The 18,699-nt window shown below is 37.4% G+C and overlaps 1 protein-coding gene and 1 long non-coding RNA gene across 3 annotated transcripts in view; one reads left to right on the top strand and one right to left on the bottom strand.

Moving 5' to 3' along the window:
• The window catches only part of LOC117210497 (ABC transporter G family member 20), a 50,926-nt gene extending 34,315 nt beyond the window's left edge, over window positions 1-16,611 (bottom strand). The window contains exons 1-2 of one of the 2 annotated variants that reach the window (XM_033453603.1): window positions 16,149-16,611; window positions 11,595-11,788 (exon numbers count right to left, since the gene is read on the bottom strand). In XM_033453603.1, coding sequence (XP_033309494.1) covers window positions 11,595-11,668 — 74 coding nt within the window. In that variant the 5' untranslated portion in view covers window positions 11,669-11,788; window positions 16,149-16,611. Of the gene's footprint in view, window positions 1-233; window positions 748-11,594; window positions 11,789-16,148 lie in introns of those variants that run through there. The other variant, XM_033453612.1, reaches the window with a different exon arrangement.
• A 71-nt stretch (window positions 16,612-16,682) lies between these two features.
• LOC117210583 overlaps window positions 16,683-18,699 on the top strand; it is a 66,532-nt gene continuing 64,515 nt past the window's right edge. Inside the window, exon 1 of the long non-coding RNA XR_004488124.1 lies at window positions 16,683-17,051. This is a non-coding gene — a long non-coding RNA (uncharacterized LOC117210583). The remainder of the gene's footprint in view (window positions 17,052-18,699) is intronic.

The following is an 18,699-nucleotide window of genomic DNA, read 5'->3' as shown; positions in this document are numbered from 1 at the left end:
CCAAAGTCCACGCGTTTTCTCACTTTTCAACGGAAGCGAAGGGGCGCCGGACGTTCGACTAATGGTCACCTTACGCGACCTCGAATTCGTTCATTTTTTGCCAAACGAGCTCGACGCGACGCGATCGTGTCGCGGGAAAGCTCACGGTTAATTTCGTTGTTCCGTGATAGATCAAATTTGTTCGAGTTCCAATTGAATAAGCTTGTGAGACGCGAAAAATCCAAATGTCATACCTTGGATCGAACTTGGCCACGATCTCGTAGTGCCTTCTTCTCTCGATGTATTATTTCTTGGCGTATCTCGGGCAGAGTATCCTGTAGGTGTAATCCTGGCCAGATGTCACCGACGTTTTACAACTAGGTATTATCAGGCGCGCATAAGCGAATTCGTATGGTAGATCTTTGCGACCATGTATAAGAAGAAGGTAGGAAAATCGGAGAAAAATTGAAGAAAAAGTCACCAACACACAACACAACGAAGTTGTATCAAGACTGAGAGGCACATATATAATTGCACGTTCTACACTGGACGTTGATCTATGAGATCGATTTGAGCCGCGAGGACGTGTCAGCTGGAGAGGATGCCTAATACTGTGGCAGGATCGTCGTGCCCTCCGCACCTTTCGAGTCCTGACGCGAGACTGAAGCGGTCAGAAGCGAGTAAAATCGAGCTCACTCGCCACTTAACGAGCCGACCTGCGTCCTTCTCTCCCTCTCTCTCGCTCTCACACACCGTTGTCGTGCTCCTCCACTCCAACATCCAATCACGAGGTCTGTCCTCGTTCGACTGATCGGCTTTCTTTCTTCCGTCGCGACCTCACCTTCCCTCTACCTGTCGTCCTTCGACCGTCCCGCATTTTCGTTCACGCGTGCTCCTGCCAATTAATCTACGCCGATGGTATCCGTCACTAGCCCCTTTCTTGGATCGCTTGATCGTTCAATTTCTCTGACTACTTCCATGCTAATTCTCCTTTTCTTCTTTTTGTTGTTTCCTTTACACCGCAGCAAATGCTATTCTTGTAGACAAGAATAAGGTGCACTTTGAAGGAAAATCTAGACTAAGAAACGATACAAAAACAATAGGAAGAAATATGCCACGGTATACAATGGTAATATCGTGCTTGTCCCTGCGATCGATGAAGAAGATCTGTCGATTTGGCAATTACTATTCTCCGTATCGAATCGCTCGTCGATATTTCCAGCAACCTACTTATCACCTTTCCAAGTATAATCTCGCGTGTATTGATATTTTTATTTAATTTAATCTATGATATTTACGAAGTAAAATCTTCGGAGAAACGACATTTCGTACCGATTTAATTTTTTGTTTTTGTTTTTTTTCTTTTGAATAAATGGTATACTATATATATAAATGGTATAAACGAATAAATGGTATACTATATATATAGCGAAAACATCATTACCAGAATCTTGGGCCGATCGTTTTGCAGATTCATCTACCAATTTACAATCTACTAATTTTCGTGCACTTTAAGCTTTTTGTACGAGCAAGCTTGCTTGTACGCAAGCATCGTACAGCTTCCGAGTATACGTATGTGTTTCGGCAAGAAACGCATGTTGCAGTTGGTGATCGGCGACGGTGAAGAAGTTGATCGTCCAAGTACTTCTAGGTTACTACATTCTTTCTCTGTACTTGTCCTATCACTATCAGACGAATCTTATACAATTAGGCGAAAAAATCACTGGCTGGTTAATGGACCAGATACCTTCGTGAGTCAGGACGTAATAGACACGATGATTTCCACTAATTAACCGAGACAAACCTATTATTGTTCGATTGTCATCGTTGTGATATAAAATACAATAGTAATTATACTAATGAATCATCGATTGAAAGTATAATAGTCACGCTGAACTCTCGTGTCACGTTTCTAAAAATAACCTTGTTCGTCGAATACCATTAACCCTTTGCACTCCTATGTCAAGTATGACTCGATATCAGTTTTTATCTCAGGAGCTCCTTTGTCGAGTTCCACTTGAAATTCTCCATGTCCACCTATTTTTGTGAAACGTGCGAAAGAAAAGCAGGATTGCATCCTGGAAATTGTTTCAAGATATATAACACGCTTAAAAATGACAAGATACAACAATAGTGTGAATAAAACTTGGAATTTAAGTGAATTTCTTTCTTCCTTTATTTATTTAAATTGTCTTGTTTCTTAGTTAAAGTAAATTTCAATTAATTTAATTAATTTAAAATTTCAAGCGTTGGGAGCTGTTACTAACGAAATTGAAATAAAATTCGGAGTGCAAAGGGTTAATTTTTGTCTACAACGATTTAATACATCATGCATTCGTCGAAAAGTCGATTTAAATGTTTAATTTACGCAAACGAAAATCGCGACAGCATATGTTTTACAATTGTGGATGAACCGTAGAGTTTCGCGAAACAGAGTCATCGCGGAGGCGAGGCAATTGAGAGCAATTTTTCATGCAAAACGTCTCCTCGCGTCAACGCGTTTAAACGTCTGGCAAAATACGGAATCATCTTGTCGCGTATTACGAACAAAGACGCTTGTAACGATTCCAGACATTATACTTGCAAAATTCTCGACGATTCTTTATCGCGTTCATACGATTTTATGCTGTTTCTTGCGTCGGCAAATAGACAAAAATTAATTACGACAAACAAACTACCATATAATAGCGTCACAAGTCTTTCAGTTAATGTTGATTCAACTTCGTACTTAGTCGTTGTCGATTATCCATTGTGGTGTTATTCACGTGCAGCCTTTTCCATTACTCAATACAATTTTTTTTCACTTTCGCGCTATTGTAAATGTCCTCAGTTATTCGTTCTTTTAGTATCCAAAGGAATTTTTCAGATATCTTTTTATAAAAGTGGGCAGAGCACAGGAGAAAAACAAGTTACAGGCGTAACATTGTCGTTTTGTTTGCTTTCCAGGGTAAACGTTTGCGTTGCCACCTTGTTTGTAATTCCAAAAATATCGCCTTCTATAACGTGAAATTTCGAATAATAGAATAGTCAAATCATCGTTATTTTCACCGATAAATTACCACGTGATCGTTTTCGCGAATACGTGCAAGTGATTTACGGTGAATTCACTATTTCATCGCATATTTATTTTCTTTGCTTGTAATCTCATTTTTCAGCTAAGCAAAAACGCTCAACGATCTGATATCGAGATAAATATAAATACGACTTTTGTCTCTAAAGAAGCCAAGAAACTCTACTTGAAACGAATATCATCAACGATCGATCTCTCAAGCGTTTCAATTTATTCTTCGACAAGCCGCGAAACTCGATGAAAAATGTTCTACGCTTTGCAGATCACATTTTCTTCTTTTTGTTTTCATCGATTCAATGAAATGTCTTGCGTCACGATTTCATGAGACGGTAATTCACTTTGCTCGCAATTACGTTCAGCACAATCATGTAAATGTATTCATGAGACACTACGTTCTATCGTACCATATTAGAGTCTGTATTTTCATTAACCAGAAATTACATAGTCAAGGCAATCGGTTCACATTCGATTCACTGTGTTTGACAGGGAAATTATTCGAACCTCTGCCACCTAACGATTTTCGAATTGAATTCTTCGTTAGAGAATTCTTTCCCTAGAAATTTCGTGCGACATAATCGTTGACCATTCGAAAGGCGATCGGAACCGTCACGCTCCATCGAACAACGTTTCGTTTTGTTAGTATAAACTATAGGATAGCGAATAAATCGTTTAATTAGTCGGCAAAGTTTAGTCGAGATTGCCAATGGCGATCAACAAACAATTTCTTTCCATATCGAGAAATAGCAAGCGTAATAGTGGTCAAGACGGTTTGCACTTTCCCCAGCATTGCGTAACACGGCTACAGTTCCTGACGTAATGTAGGCCTGATTAAATAACAGGAAATTATGCATCTTTTTTCTCTCGAAAATTGCTGCCATGATTCTACGAATTGCCGACACCTTTGAACATACGCAGCAAGCCTCGTTGCATTGTATTTATCCGATGAGACTATAAAATGCCAGTCTAACGTATGTTTATATTATACATTTATACATAAATTAGGAATATTGTAATGTTATAGCGTAATGCTCGTCGCATCGATTTTCCTTTCGACTTAAGGCATTTAAGGCTTTAGTTTCAAATTTTTACACTCGGGATCGGTTGATATAAATTGCTCTAAATGTCACGAAATTTCGCATTCACTTGCAAGTACTGAGAAATCGTGAGGCCAGAGACCGACGATCGTACGATGAAAATGTTGTCGTTAACGTTAGGAAAACTTTAATAATAGAAGAAAAATAATAACAATAATAAAAATTTAACAATAGGGAACGTTCTTTGGTACCGCGAGTCAGATCGCGAGCTTTCAGTTTGTGTTATTTAAGGAATTTACGCTGTTGAAATGCCGCCCACGAAATTCGTGATATTTTTAGAATATATCGGTAGGGAAAAGTACAGAGTAACGATTGTTCCTTCTTCTTTACTCGTATTTTTGCATACACATTTTCTTAAAGACCCACTGACTGAGAAAATATTCCAGCAATTTCTGATAGAAACCGTTCTATACTACAGAAATTACACGTTACAGAATATTCTACAAATTTTCATGAAATAAGAAACCTTTTTGGTTCCTCTTGGTTGGTTTCTTTCTCTCTTTGTTGCAACCGCCGTTTACAAATTTTAGCCTGTTTATGTGGTTCGAGGGATTGTCGAATATGCTTAGGCCTCAGCGATTTAGATTTAGGACTAACCTTTTAGATTTAGGACTGAGATTAAAGATTTATTTCAAATTTCAGCCCAGAGGAGAATGTATTCGATGTGTTCTTTGCAAAAAAAAAAAATGGGCTCGTGCTAAACGCATAAGAAACAAAAATAAAAAAGAATCTCCTACGTTGTGATTCTGACAAGTCGTACGATGATATTTTATTTCGTCCCTCTCGAAGGCTAATTAATTAATTAGGTTTAAAATATTAAATCGATGATTCATGTACCTAATTATTAGACCATCATTAGCTTATTAGATTACTGTTTGTAGAATGTAGAAAGCTGATTAATAGTTCGTCGTTGGATGACACAACTTTTCGCGATAAAAGTTGTCGAAGGTAAAACTTTGTCGATTCGAATCTTCAAAGATAAAGATTATTCGTAAAATGGCGTTTCATTTTATTGAAAGATGTATCTTTTATCTACCCCAAGATGCCAGAAATAAATGACTTGTTATGAGAAACCTATCGGGATGTATCAAATATAAAGCTTAAGATTCTGTAACATAACAAGTTTAACATTAAATTAGTCAATAGCGAAAAGAACAGCTGCGGCGTTTTCCAGTTGTTTCTTATGTTTTCTCAAAGTAGCAGCCTTTAGCCCCGATCTTCCACGCTAATTACCATAATTACCCAAGTGTACCGATGTTAAAGGCTATAAGAGTAATCGCATAAAAGCAAAAACGATCTGTCATTTTCCCGTGTCGACTCAGCTACCCCGAAAGGTGAAAGCGATTTACCGTTCTTCGATCCGTCGGCCATCAGATGCGAGAATTCGTCGGTTTCCATCATCGACCGAGAATCGAGTTGATAAAAATACCCACCGACTGGAAAAAGGGAGACGATAATCAGACAGCATTATTTTACATAACTGTCATTACTAGCAGGAACCGGGCCATTTGGCCAAAAGTAGATGAAATACGATTCTGTCCGATCCATTAAGTTATCGAAATATCAGTTTGATAACTTTCTACATTTTTTACTCCACTAGTGTCATTACTCTTCGATCGTTTTCACCAGAGACTGTCTTAAATTTCCCATTCGTCTGTTCTTTAATAATCGATTCTTTCGATAACGAGATTTTACTAATAAAATAGGTAATTACCGATATCGTCTATCGTAAGTCGATATTACCTAGAGAAATTTTCTGTTTATTCGTTAAATAAGTTAAGTAGACGCGTAAATGAGTATCCTACGATGTACATAATCAGTGTGACGTAACAGATATGTGGAAAAGTGTATCCGTTAATGTCACGGTTCGATGCAAAGTGGACAAGGCAGTTGCAGTTTATTCGGTATGCGTAGTTCGTTTAACGCAGACACATCTTCTTCTTATCGATGGCAGGTTAATCCAAGATGGAGGGGAAGGTCTTTGCAAGGTCTCGTGTCGAGTTAGTGTCAGCCACCTTCGCGGGCTTCTTCGAGTAAAAGCGAAAGTGTGGATCGGTGCGCGTGCACTCGTCGATCGCCGTTGTCGCGTTTCGTGTGTACAACGAGGTCGAATTTTATCTATTTTTCCTATTAATCGACGTTAGATGAGAAGTAGAAGCGCTATCGTTTGCTAACTTACAAACAGTGCTTGCAAATAATAGAAACAGAAAATAATAATACAAAGAAAATAAGAACAGAGAATAATAGGAAAATAGAAAAACAGAATTCCCGTGCAGTGAAATTTCACCTATAGCAGCCTTTATGAGGTAGAATTCGACCCACCTGTATTCGTTTTCGTGGCGTCAAATATCTCGTTTCTGATTCCTTGTAAATAGGCAACGTTTCGTACAGTTGAATTTTATCGGATTCAGAGGGATCACGCGATCCATGTGCGTACGTAGGCTGCTGTTAGACGCACTAGAATTGAATAAACACGATAATGATACCCTCAGAGACTGAAAACAGCGTGCGTGGAATTTGTTTACTGTAATCGCGAGAAGCAAATACGATTCTCAGTCGTGAGAAATGTAAATGTGCCAAAATGTACGTAACACGTAAAAATGGTAATTTAGACGTATTCGTGAAGAATAGGAATTTGTAGAAAAGTCCTGAATCCGTTCGTCGGATACCATTTGCAAATTGGAAAGATTAATTACAAAACGCTACGAACCACGTGTAACGATGGAACGATTTTCAATGTTAAGGGACTAGCGAGCCAGAGTTCGAAGGCCGAAGACGACGCGACAAGTCAAAAGTCTATTGGGTAAGCAGATCGGTGAATTTAACCCTGAAATAACCGTTCTGGGAAAGAAGGACGGGCCAGACTTGAGAAACCGCTACGGGACATTATCGAAGCGGGTCGCTAAATGCGGCCAAAGGTATGGTATAGATGTGAAAGCGGTCAGTCCGGCTGCTGTGTTACGTAAACGCCAGGAAGAGCGTTCAAACGTTGATACATCGATGATCGTGCATCAGCCACTGAAAGACAGGGGTTTTCCCTTTGTACGAGCCTCTTCGTTTCGTAGCCTTGTGCTACTTTTCGGTGGCCTAACTGCAATTCCGTCGATAGAACTCGGCGATTTTCAATTAACCGCTCGCGTGTCTTGTCTCGATGAATCCAAACGATCATCGTATCGAGGAGAAACAAATAGCTAGATTGCACCGTTTGCTTGACGAAGCTCGTATCGTTACATATCGTTGGATCGCTGGAAGAGTGATACGTATGTCTGAGAAACTGAAAATTTCGAGATATTTATAAAAATGGACTGGAAGTTTGAATTATTTTTTATAAGGCAGGTGTCGTTTCATTTATCATTATCGTGATATTTAACAGGAAGAATGTCGTAACTTAAAAATCCTCGTAATCCTTTCTTTAACGCTAAAACTATTAAATTGGTCAGAACGACTAGTTTATAACTCTTAATAGTAATTTTATTCGTCTACAACAATACATCGTATCGTTGATGAATCGAACGATGTTTGATAAACAATGTTCGATAAGTTACATAAACGGTATTTCGTTAGAAATTCTTGAAACTTAAATGAAATAAAGTATCGCGATATCATATATATGTACATACATATAACGCACGTGTGTGTAGAATAAAACGAATAAGAAAATATTTCAGTGGCAAATTCTACCTTAAACTTTCTGTTTATGCGAATCGATTTCGCCAAAAATTTACTTCTTTTTAGTTCCCTGTTACGTTCCTAGCGAACCAACGTACATTCGCTCTTCGCAATGATAGACGAGGTATAGAAATATCAAACGTTTGTTAACTTTGAACGAAAAGATTTAAGAATTGTTGGAAAAATATCACGTAGATTTTGAGAATCGATTATTAGAGAAAGTGACTACGTTAGGATTCGCCGGATAACGTCAGGCATCAGCTGGAACTTTCGTAGGAAGTGTAATAAGCAACATGTTTATCAGATTTCAATACGATTAAATATAATCGTGACAGGTCCAGTATATTACAGTATATTTTGACGATAAATTGTTTTTATCAAATTCCACAAAACTTATATAACGTTGGCAAGTTGTGTTAAAAAAGTGCAAGCGTGATATCATTCGCGATAAATATCCATAGAATTCTATAATATAAAGAACGTCGTCGTTTTTCAATCTTTCTCCTTACTATAATTTATTTCGAGAATCTTCTCGCGACAACTTTGTGGCGATTAAAATTCCACAAACGAACGTGACGTTGAATATTTTACTGAATCAATATCATAAAGAAGAATTTGCATTAAAAAGGAAGACGAGCGAAGGAAAGATGTTTGAGTGTGAAGAAGCAAGAAGATTTCGTATTTTAATTGCGCTATCGATAAATGCATTCAACGAGCGTTCGTTCGTTTTGAAACGAACGTCGAAGCGCGGCACGCGTCGCGCGTGTTTATCGCGTTAACAATTATTGCGATAATATTTTACGAGATGCGCGAATGACAATCGTTTCGTCGAGTTATCAGTTTTAGACGAGCTTACTAATTTTTCTTTTCTTTATTCCTCGATAGAGACATTTTATTTCTCGTTTTCCTTCCCGATTTTCTAATAAACAGTTTTATCGTTATACCATTTATCGTTGCTACATTTGCCATTCTAAAAAAAAAAAAAAAATAATTACACGCTATGACTTCAATGACGCTTCTTTGTTAACGTCCTTTGTTTTTTTTTTACTATTTAATAGCACCTACTTTACGTATTTATCGTTAAATATGTTGTTGGTGTTGTTCTCGTTTTATTTTCAATAAAAAGGAGGGTGAAAAAATTGTCGCAGCTATTATAATTGATCGCGTAAAAAATGAAATTATACTTATGTAATGCGCCGATGCCGAGTCATCGGGCAACGTATATTGTCTCTTTAATAATTATTAGTCGATGCTCGTTTTCATGCAAACGAGACGCCCGTGTCTCGTTGAATTATGCTAATTTCCCTTGTCTTTCGTCACGTAACACAAATGGTAAGCGTGGTGCCATCTCTCGAGGTGTCTTCAGACTTCCTTTCCTTCTGATTCTCGCAACAAGAATCGGTACATAAGGGAACAGCAAAACGTAATTTGCATTTAACAGTTTTTTAAATAAATGAATCATCCGATTTAAAATGATTACGCACTTTGAAATTTAATGACGCAATATACCGCGTAAGTGATTCATTTATTTCTACCACCATTAACGAATCCAATTCTTTCTCAATAATAACTGAGTCAGCTTGTTGATCTACATATAACCCTTTTCTTTTACTTTTTTAGCGCGAGCACTTGAATCTGATAATTTTCAATGTGAAAGACGTTTCGTACTAACGCGGACTATATCTAGTTCAAAATATATTACACAACGACCTGCCGCTAATTGCGATTCATCGTACAAGCGTAACTCGTCAATTTACTTTTACTTAACGATGCTACTGTTGCTCGTTAGAACGATAATTCTATTTGATAATAAATCAAATAACAAAGTCGAGCAGCTCACGGTAAAAACGATGTTCGTCGAACTTTTGAATCGAACTCGTTATCTTTATCATCGAATGAAAATGAAATGCCTCTAATCAAAACGAATCTTATCAAGATTTTCACAATTTCACAATTGAACCAAGCATAGTTCTTCTAATTACGCTTACAGCGATCGTACGACGCGATCAATATTTTATTACGAGACAAAACTATCAGTATCAGAGTATTATTTCGTTTTCTCGGACAAAAAAGACAAACGCGTACAAAGATTATCTTCGTTACGAGCCTCTCGTTTCTTCCAGGAAAATAGGTTGAAAGAATGGATTTCGTGGAAAATAATTCCGTTGAAGAGTTCACGATGGAAGATTCTCTACGAAGGAGAGATCGGTGTCAGGTCGATCTGACACAGCGTCGTATCGAGGATGCGTCGGTCGCGATCGTTCGTGTGTTTTGCCTACATTTTACCCTTTCACTGTGTAACGATAAAACGAACGAACCACGAGCGGACAGGTCTATTCACCGATACTTGCAGCTACTCGTCAGCCACTTTCACGCGCGATTGCGAACTCCGTCGCGAAGCGAAGTGGTCTCGTACCAGCGCGCAGTGGCTCTTGCAAAATTTGCCTCGCGCCTGCTGCGTCGTTCGTTGGCCGACTTTTCCGAATCGTTCCATCGCTTTTCTCTCTCGTTGAATATTTCTGGAAAACGGTATCCTCTTTCTCTCTTCCTTTGTCTTTTCGTTACACTTTTCTACATCGTTCCGCCGATTTACGAGGAAAAATTTCCAATCGATTCGGAAGATTAAAAGTACATAAAAGTACACGACCAAGTTTTCGAACACACGTCGAAGAAATAGATCGTACTTCGTCTTCCATTTTCTTTAGAATTCTTTCAATTACCATGAGAATTAGAATTAGAGTTAGAATACAACGAATAGATGGATGATCTTTTCGAGAAAAAGCATACGTCGAAAGAAAGGGATTGTGGTTTTTGGGTTATTACCTTTTATATTTTCTTGGGGACTTTTTATTAGATTCAGAAATACCTGTCGTTTTTGGTCTCTGGCTGCTTTAGCTTGTACCTGCTCGGTATTCTTCGTATAATATAAGTTTGCGTAAATATAACTATCTGTAAGCTAATGATTCACAAAGAAAAACCTGATTCGTCCGTATTAGGATCAACAGAAAACTGGAATGTAAGTTACCATAAAATAGCTATATGTATTCAGTCGAATTGGTGGATTTCATGCAACGCTCACGTTCTTGCAACAGATTACAAAACCGTGATCATGGCTTTATCGTAGAAACACGTGTGCTTTTTATGATGTCTAAATTACGATACTAACGAGCATTACCTTCTATTATTCTTGAAGATATCTCGTTATACTTTTAATGCTGTGCTATTGTATGGAAATACTAAACATTTACTTTGCAATTCATCCTAGTTAATTGATTTAACACGACTTTCTTTAAATTCACTTTAATTAATACCTACATTTCCAGCTTTTTATTCCTGACTATACTCTTCGTATTAAGATAACTTCAGCTTTGAATCTTGACATAACGATAAGTTTGGCCCATTGCTGTTTAATTTCCATCTCTTAGTATATTATTTAGTATTATTCGTTTATACAAAACACGTAATGTAATATCGCACAAAACGGATACGAAAAATAGCGGGGTAATTGTAATCTACGTTTCTTTTGAATTTGAATTTATATCGTGTTGTACACTCCAGTGAACTTTCACCTATGTCAGTTTTTAAGGATTAAGAATGCCAGTATGTTACTCTGTACATTGTTCGTCGTAGCAATATCAAATATAATTTGCATAATTGTTACGGTGACCAATATAATCGCAGGAGAGTCGAGTACAGAGTGAAGCCGTGGCTGGTTTCTCCGATAGACGAAAGCGAAGTAAAAGTGGAAGCAAGTACAAACAAATTTCAAACGTGCTACTCACGGGGTCAGTCCGTCGCTCCAGCTGAACATCTTCTTGATCTTTTCTCTCGCTTTTGGGTCGCTTTTATCCTCCATCTTGATCAGCGTTCTTTTTGTGACTTCCGTACAAATTGGTTGAAGACCTTGCAAAAGGTATCTCTTGCTAAGATTTTTCAATAACGACGCATCCTCTTTGTCACACGCTTTAACGGCACACTGAAAACAATTGAATAGGTTTGATTAATACGGGAGAATGATATTAATATGGACTTTGTACTTGGAGATTTCCTTTTTTAGAGAATAGGTCCAACCTTTGTTTTTTCAATTCTCGTCAAAAATAAGAATGATAATAACATAAAAATAGATTGACGTCACAGTACGTGCTTTGCAAGCATACGCCAACGCCTTTTCAAATATTTCCGTGTAATTTGCAATGCAAAGCTGTTAATAGGGTAGTAATGTATACTTATTTTGATTTTTGACTATAAGAATGATTTATCCAAATCCTTAAGAATCCTTTTCATGAACTACGAATACACAATTTAAATGCAAATGAACGCGCAATATTTCTTGAATTAAGAACCGTGCACAATTATGCGCCAATATGTACAATTTTATTATCGAACGGTGAGGACGATTTACTAAGCATTTTTAAAACATTTTCATAAACTTCTAATTACAATTTAAACGAGAATATATTCGACGACCTTTGATATTTCGTGAGATCAAAATCAAGAGTATACATATCGCGATTATCGAATAACGATTATGACTCGCCAATAATCTTTACAACATTTTCACACTCATCGAGTTGATAATTTCAACGTAAATGAATCTTTCGCGAGATTTATCTCCACCGTCAGGATGGTTACCACATTTACGACATCTTTTTCAAGAATAAGTTCCAACCGGATGGAAAGATTTTTCCCCAGCGAGAGAAACCTAAACGCCGGTTCTTTTAGCCAAGGTGTACCGATCTCTAAATTGTGTTTAGAAACCAATATTATTTCTCCACGCTTTCGCAGACCCAGAAAAGCGATCCGTTTCTTCGAAGGATGCATAGGCCTCGTGGAACGAGCCGCGTGCCCATTCGTGACAATGGCGGAAAGTGAAACTGTTTTACAGCGACTACGTATCCTGCGAGCAACGTCGTGTGCCTTAGATCATTACGAAGAAAGCGTGCTGTATAATAATTTGTCAATGGGATAGAAAATATGACGATCTAAGAATAGTATATGCATTTTCCTTGGCGCGCTACTGTCACGGAATCTTCTCTTCGTCGCTCCTCAACGAATAACTTGTAACTTCGTTCCAACAATGACATTGCTGTTTGAATTATTAATCAAACTAAATATTGTTTCTCCTCGTGAACGAGTATCGGCCAGGCCATTAATTATGAGATTGATGTCAAGGTTAAGAAAAAAAGGAGATGATCTCTTATGCAAGGATCGGCAAATGTCGACCTCCGAGGTTACTGGAATGGAAAAATCGGCATTCGAATGAAAGATAGCAAAAGAGAATTGCAAGATCTTTGATTGGGTCGAAAATATTCCAAAAATTCATCGAGCAAATCTTTCGAGGTAGGAATTTCGTTATGCTGTTGGACGATCGAGATCGTTATCACTGAATCGTGAAACCCCAGACGGATCTTCGATCTAAAAACGACGGAGATTATGAATCAAGACCTCAGCCTGATAATTTTTCAACATGCGATTCATTTAATTGGTACCGTACGGAGATTTGAACATTAATTCTGTTGTTATTTATCGATATGCAAGTAGCTGTACCGAGATTGTGTATAATTATTCATGGAAATTCATGGAGATTTAATAAATACCGGATAGGTACAGCAATTCCATTGACATCTTCTTCGAAATTAAAGCAGAAGGATTGTCTTCGAGTTCTATTTCTTCTCGTGCAACTGGATTGTCTAACTGTTCAGATGATCGTCCTATTGTGTCCACGAGCGGCGTTCGCGTCGTTGACCGCGCAAGAAAGTGGAGCTCCGTCGATCTAAGCGGAAGTGCCACCAAAATGATCGCTGGATGCGGTCGATGTTAATTTCATTTGGTATTCAACGTGTTGCATCCACCTACTCCATTAATTAGTTTCATTTCATCGTTCACTCGATGCAGTCACGATTTTATTCTCAAAACTATGCAAAGTAAGAAGATCGTATTCTACTATTTTTCGTATTTTAATATTTGTAATTTACGTTTTAAAATCTTTAACACGTAATCCTAACGAGAAACCAATAACGATTCTAGAACGTAGCAGGATTAATAGCAGTATTATAATATAAAATAGCAGATTAATGGCAGAGCGATTAAAAGACAATTTACAGACAAAAAATGGGAGATAAGAAGTTGGAAGATAATTTAAGGAAACAAAAAGTATCTGTCCATTGAAATGGCTCATAAAATAACCGGATTATTTGCACTTGTTGCGATTTGAATACAAATCTTCTGTTTAATGTTCTAAGTTTGCTAATTCGTTGCAATAATTCATTGTTAGAATAATGGTAAATTGCGATGACGCGAATACTGTGGATAATTAAGGAGGTTTTTATCCGATGGAACGGAGACATGTAAATAGGGGAACGAATTCTCGAAACGATTCGACTTCCTGTATAATAAATTCGTCTGAATCTTTTTAAATCGCGAACGCAGCTGCGGAACCCGGTCTTCTCGGGACGACGATGCGTGTTCGCAATATAAAGAGAGTAATTGGCTATCGAGTCAGGTTAACAACTTCTGTTTTCAGGACAAAGAGTAGCTATATGAACGATGGGAGTTGAAATAAAACTGCGTAAGGTTAACAAGTTCGTTTTAATAAAATATGATATTTAATAAAATATGATATTTAATAAAATATAACGTTAATAATTTAATAAAATATAATGTTTGCTGCGGTTTACGAGTTATACTTAAGTATCTAGATTACGAAAATCTAGAAAAGATGTCGCTCCAGTTACGCGTGGACCATGTGATGCGGCGTTTTTCTACAGTTTACGTGTTCGTGTTATGTGAAAGTGTTGCGCGTGCGTCATTCGACGAGTTCTAATTGCTATTCCGTACCGTTCGGCAAATTCCCTTCCGTTACTTCTTACGTCTTATGTAAAACTGGTAAAAGTCGAGATTTCGTCAAAGTCGAAACCATGATCCGTTCTCTCTGTTGATCTGTGCGATCATTGACCAGTTATTCGCAAAGAAAAAAATAGTACCGTTAGAGACCGTGAACGGTTCCGAGGGATTTGCTATCGCCTCTCTTGGTTTGTCCAGCGCAACGTGGATAAACGATACGAATGACTAAAATACTCGATAGAAATGCACCTCTCGTGCTACACACGTAACTTGGGTTATTCAAGTCTTATTTGGGTTGCTCGTGTCGTATGTAAAAAAATCGAAAGTACACATCGAGCTACTCTCATCGAGATTAAACCCTTGTCTTATGATCTTTCTTAGCAGCTAAAGTAATCGTTAATATCCCACTATTTTTGTACTTTATTAAGTCCAAAATATCGAGATATCATATGAAATTGTTATTTGATAATTTTTAATTAAGGGATCGAAAAATCTTTCTCTAGCTAAGATAGTAGTTCGAATTAAAAATGACATTTACGAATATAACCTACTTTCGTTGAATCAAAGCCATAATGCGTGTCACGAATGCCAGGCAATATTATAAGAGGCTTTCGCATCTTTTAAAAATATTTTTCTAGGCCATCCAAAAAATTCAGCTGACCACGTGATCATGTGGCAGGTGATTTTCACACTTTTGAAATATACTGTATATGTACTAAGCTGAGAAATATAATAATAATAATAAATAAAAAGGTCAATTCGAATAGACACCTGGTTTGTATTTTTAAATTAAATCAAATGGTAGTTGCTGATTTGCTTTCCATTAATATCGAAGATAGATATCTATATATATAATGTATTATTGTACCAGATATACAACTTGTACATATATACGACAGACACGTGCAACATATAACTTGGCTCATAGAGAAGTGTATCATACAGTTTGATATAAGCGATGGTTTTATTTGGAGCAGAAAGAACGTATTTTTAAAAGAACGTATGCTTTCATTTACTAGCCTCGAATGAAAGTAGGTCAACTATAAAGGGTTTTGTGAAATATTATGTAAATTTCTACATTTCAAACTGTCAGATATATACATACAACTAACGAGATTGCACATATGGTGAATTGAGAATTTAATACCCGTACAGCTTTTCCATTGCTTCCTCGTTACACTTCCCCGACTTCACTCGTCACCTCTTTGATTTCATAAGACCGAGCACGCGTCTACATCGTAACACGCATGAAATCGGTGATACATTGCAACCACTGGCTTTTTTACATGTTAAAGGGGAAGTACTATATACAATACAGGAAGTGCATATATACATTTTGTCAGAAACTTCGAGAATCGAAATATAATACATGGTTACTCTTGCAACTGGATGCTTTCATAGAATCGAACGGATGACATGAGTTTCTCGCGCGATTTCTGCAGCACAGTATTACATTGTGTGATGCACCTATTTTAAAATGTTGGCAAAGTTACCTTGGCGATATCGTGTCTCCGCGCCTGATTTATATCTTGACAAATACTTTAACGTACGTCGAATAAGTATAATTGTGTGTGTATTTCAGGTCCTTGCCAATTCTTGATAACACATATACGATAAAACGATGTTGTTACTTTTGAACATGTCTGTTCACAACGTGAATCAAATCAGGTGTCTTCGCACGTAAGTGAGAAAATTGATATTGATGCAAAGTTGCTGTATATTTTTCACACTTGTCACACATTCAGTGATACGAAAATAACCTTGCATTCCAATGCAAGTTGCGAAAATGCGTCTGCGGACCGTGTTCGGATATTCCTCCGTGTATTTCTAGGTTACATGAGGGGAACGGATGGACCGTCGCGAGATGAGACAAAGGGAATCAAAACGAGATATGCACCGTGGCAGTTCACGGAGAAGGAAGGACGAGGTTTGAATGCACGGATGAGGACGCCCGAACGGTTTGAACGTCTTTCTCGCACTGAGAGACGAGTCCAGTTGAGCAATAACGCACAGCCACCGGCAGTCGAGCGTTCACGTACCAACACACATTCTCTAGGCCGACGCACCTTACAGGGGTATGCGCGCGCGTCTGCCACTTGCCGGTAAATACATACGCTCCCCACTGGTCAACTTATGGGCGACGAAGCAGTTGGCAACATTGCTAAAAAATCTCGACCCCTTGATCCTTCGTGCCAGATTCCAATGATCGTGTTTTTCTTTACCGCTTCCGCAGGTAAGAAACTTGTATATCAACTTTAAACGATCGATTACTTGATTATTCATTTGCATAAGACTTTCGGATCGACGGTGATCCTGTCTGTAAGTGAACAATACTGGAGATTATGAGAACGGCAGATTGAATGGCTGATTTGTCATTGCGCGCCATTTGGTTTTCGGTAAGTGACAAAGTTTAATTGTTTCTTTTATAGTGGAACTATCAGAGCGGTTGATTATATAACCTTCGTAGGAATTTTGTGAATTTAGAGCGGTACAGTTTTTATAAATCATTATTTGCACTATGTAGTTTTTGTGTACAATGGTTCGTGAAAGTGTAATATTCGAATACTCACCATAGAAAACTTTTATCGATAACATCATGTTATACACTTGTTCGTTTTATACATGTAACGAGACATTGGTATCATGATTATATTGATAAAATTTGAGGCCAATCTGAAAATGTATATAAGTAATTAGTAAAAAATTATAAATATCCTCGCTGAATAATGAGGCTAACTAATATATTGAATAATGGATAGTTTAAATACTTTTATGATCTCTGAAAAATATGTATTTGCACTAAATATCTTGTAGCTTCTATATACATTTTTACATCTGTTTCAGACTTTATCAATGTAACCCCATATATATAATGTAACAATGATGGGTGTGTCTTATCAAAGAATGAAAGAAAAGTGAAAAGCGTTTTATAGAATACACATAGTACATATACTCATAACAAGTTCTACAAGTTATACTCATAACAAGATCGTAATATCTTTTTCGATATAAGTTTTATACTTTAAGAAGTATGGTAGTTTTAGTATTAGCCAATCTCGCAGCATTGATAAATTGTTCGATTAATAATTAATCTTACATTTAGTCTCGTATTTCTTTTACGTCGATAAATTTCGAAGAATTCATGGAAATCTGCATAAAAAGGAAATCCTATTTTCTATTGTCGACACATTATCCAATTAATAATCAATCTTGTGACATTTCTCTATATCGATGAGCATTGAAAGATGGTTAGTAATGTACATAAAAAACAGAAATTTCTTGCGAAACTGGACATTAACGTTAGGTTTTGAAATAAGTGTTTCCCTCTCGATCGTTTCTACCTTCCGAGGTTATTTTCAAATTCCCGTTCACTGATGGCAACGCGCGCGCGCGTACACACAATCAAGTATGTTTGTGATTGCACCACGAAACCGTAAATGCGTTACGAACGTATACATCGATTCTCTGCTCGTGTGTGTTTTTTTACACGTATATACGTGTCAAGTAGCTTTCGATTCCACAGACCTAATGCAAGTGTGCGTGCATGTACGCACTATTCTTCACGTTGCCCCGTAAATCGAAAGTGCACGGTCTGCAGTTGGTCGCTAGTGCCGTCATCTTCCGCATGCGAGGACCCCTTATGCACCGACCTGTTGCGCAAATCTTTGCAATTCGAAATTAGTCGCAAAGATATTCGTCGCGAAATTATTGCATCGCTTGCAACACTCGTGTCTCTTAAGCGATCTATGAAAACCCGCCATTATGATACTATGCAAGTGGCCACTTCAAGTCGAACGCATAATTTTTGTTGAGACCGATCGAAATGTTAACTCATTAAGGATTAAACGATAAAATAAGGTAAAAGTTGTAATATTATAGGATATTAATTGGACATTACAATATCAGTGGGAAATGTAATATTTTTAGAAAATATAAATGAAGTAATTTACGTACAGCGAAGGACAAGGGTATTCGTACAATTGGAACGTAAAAATAAAAATGGCTGATATAGAACAATCAGATGACTTGTAATTGTGATGTACA

This window comes from Bombus bifarius, unplaced genomic scaffold (genome assembly GCF_011952205.1).
Source record: "Bombus bifarius isolate JDL3187 unplaced genomic scaffold, Bbif_JDL3187 scf7180000007968, whole genome shotgun sequence".
Lineage (NCBI taxonomy): Eukaryota > Metazoa > Arthropoda > Insecta > Hymenoptera > Apidae > Bombus > Bombus bifarius.
Note: the sequence above shows the minus strand (reverse complement) of the source record. Positions and strands in the feature narration are given on the sequence as shown.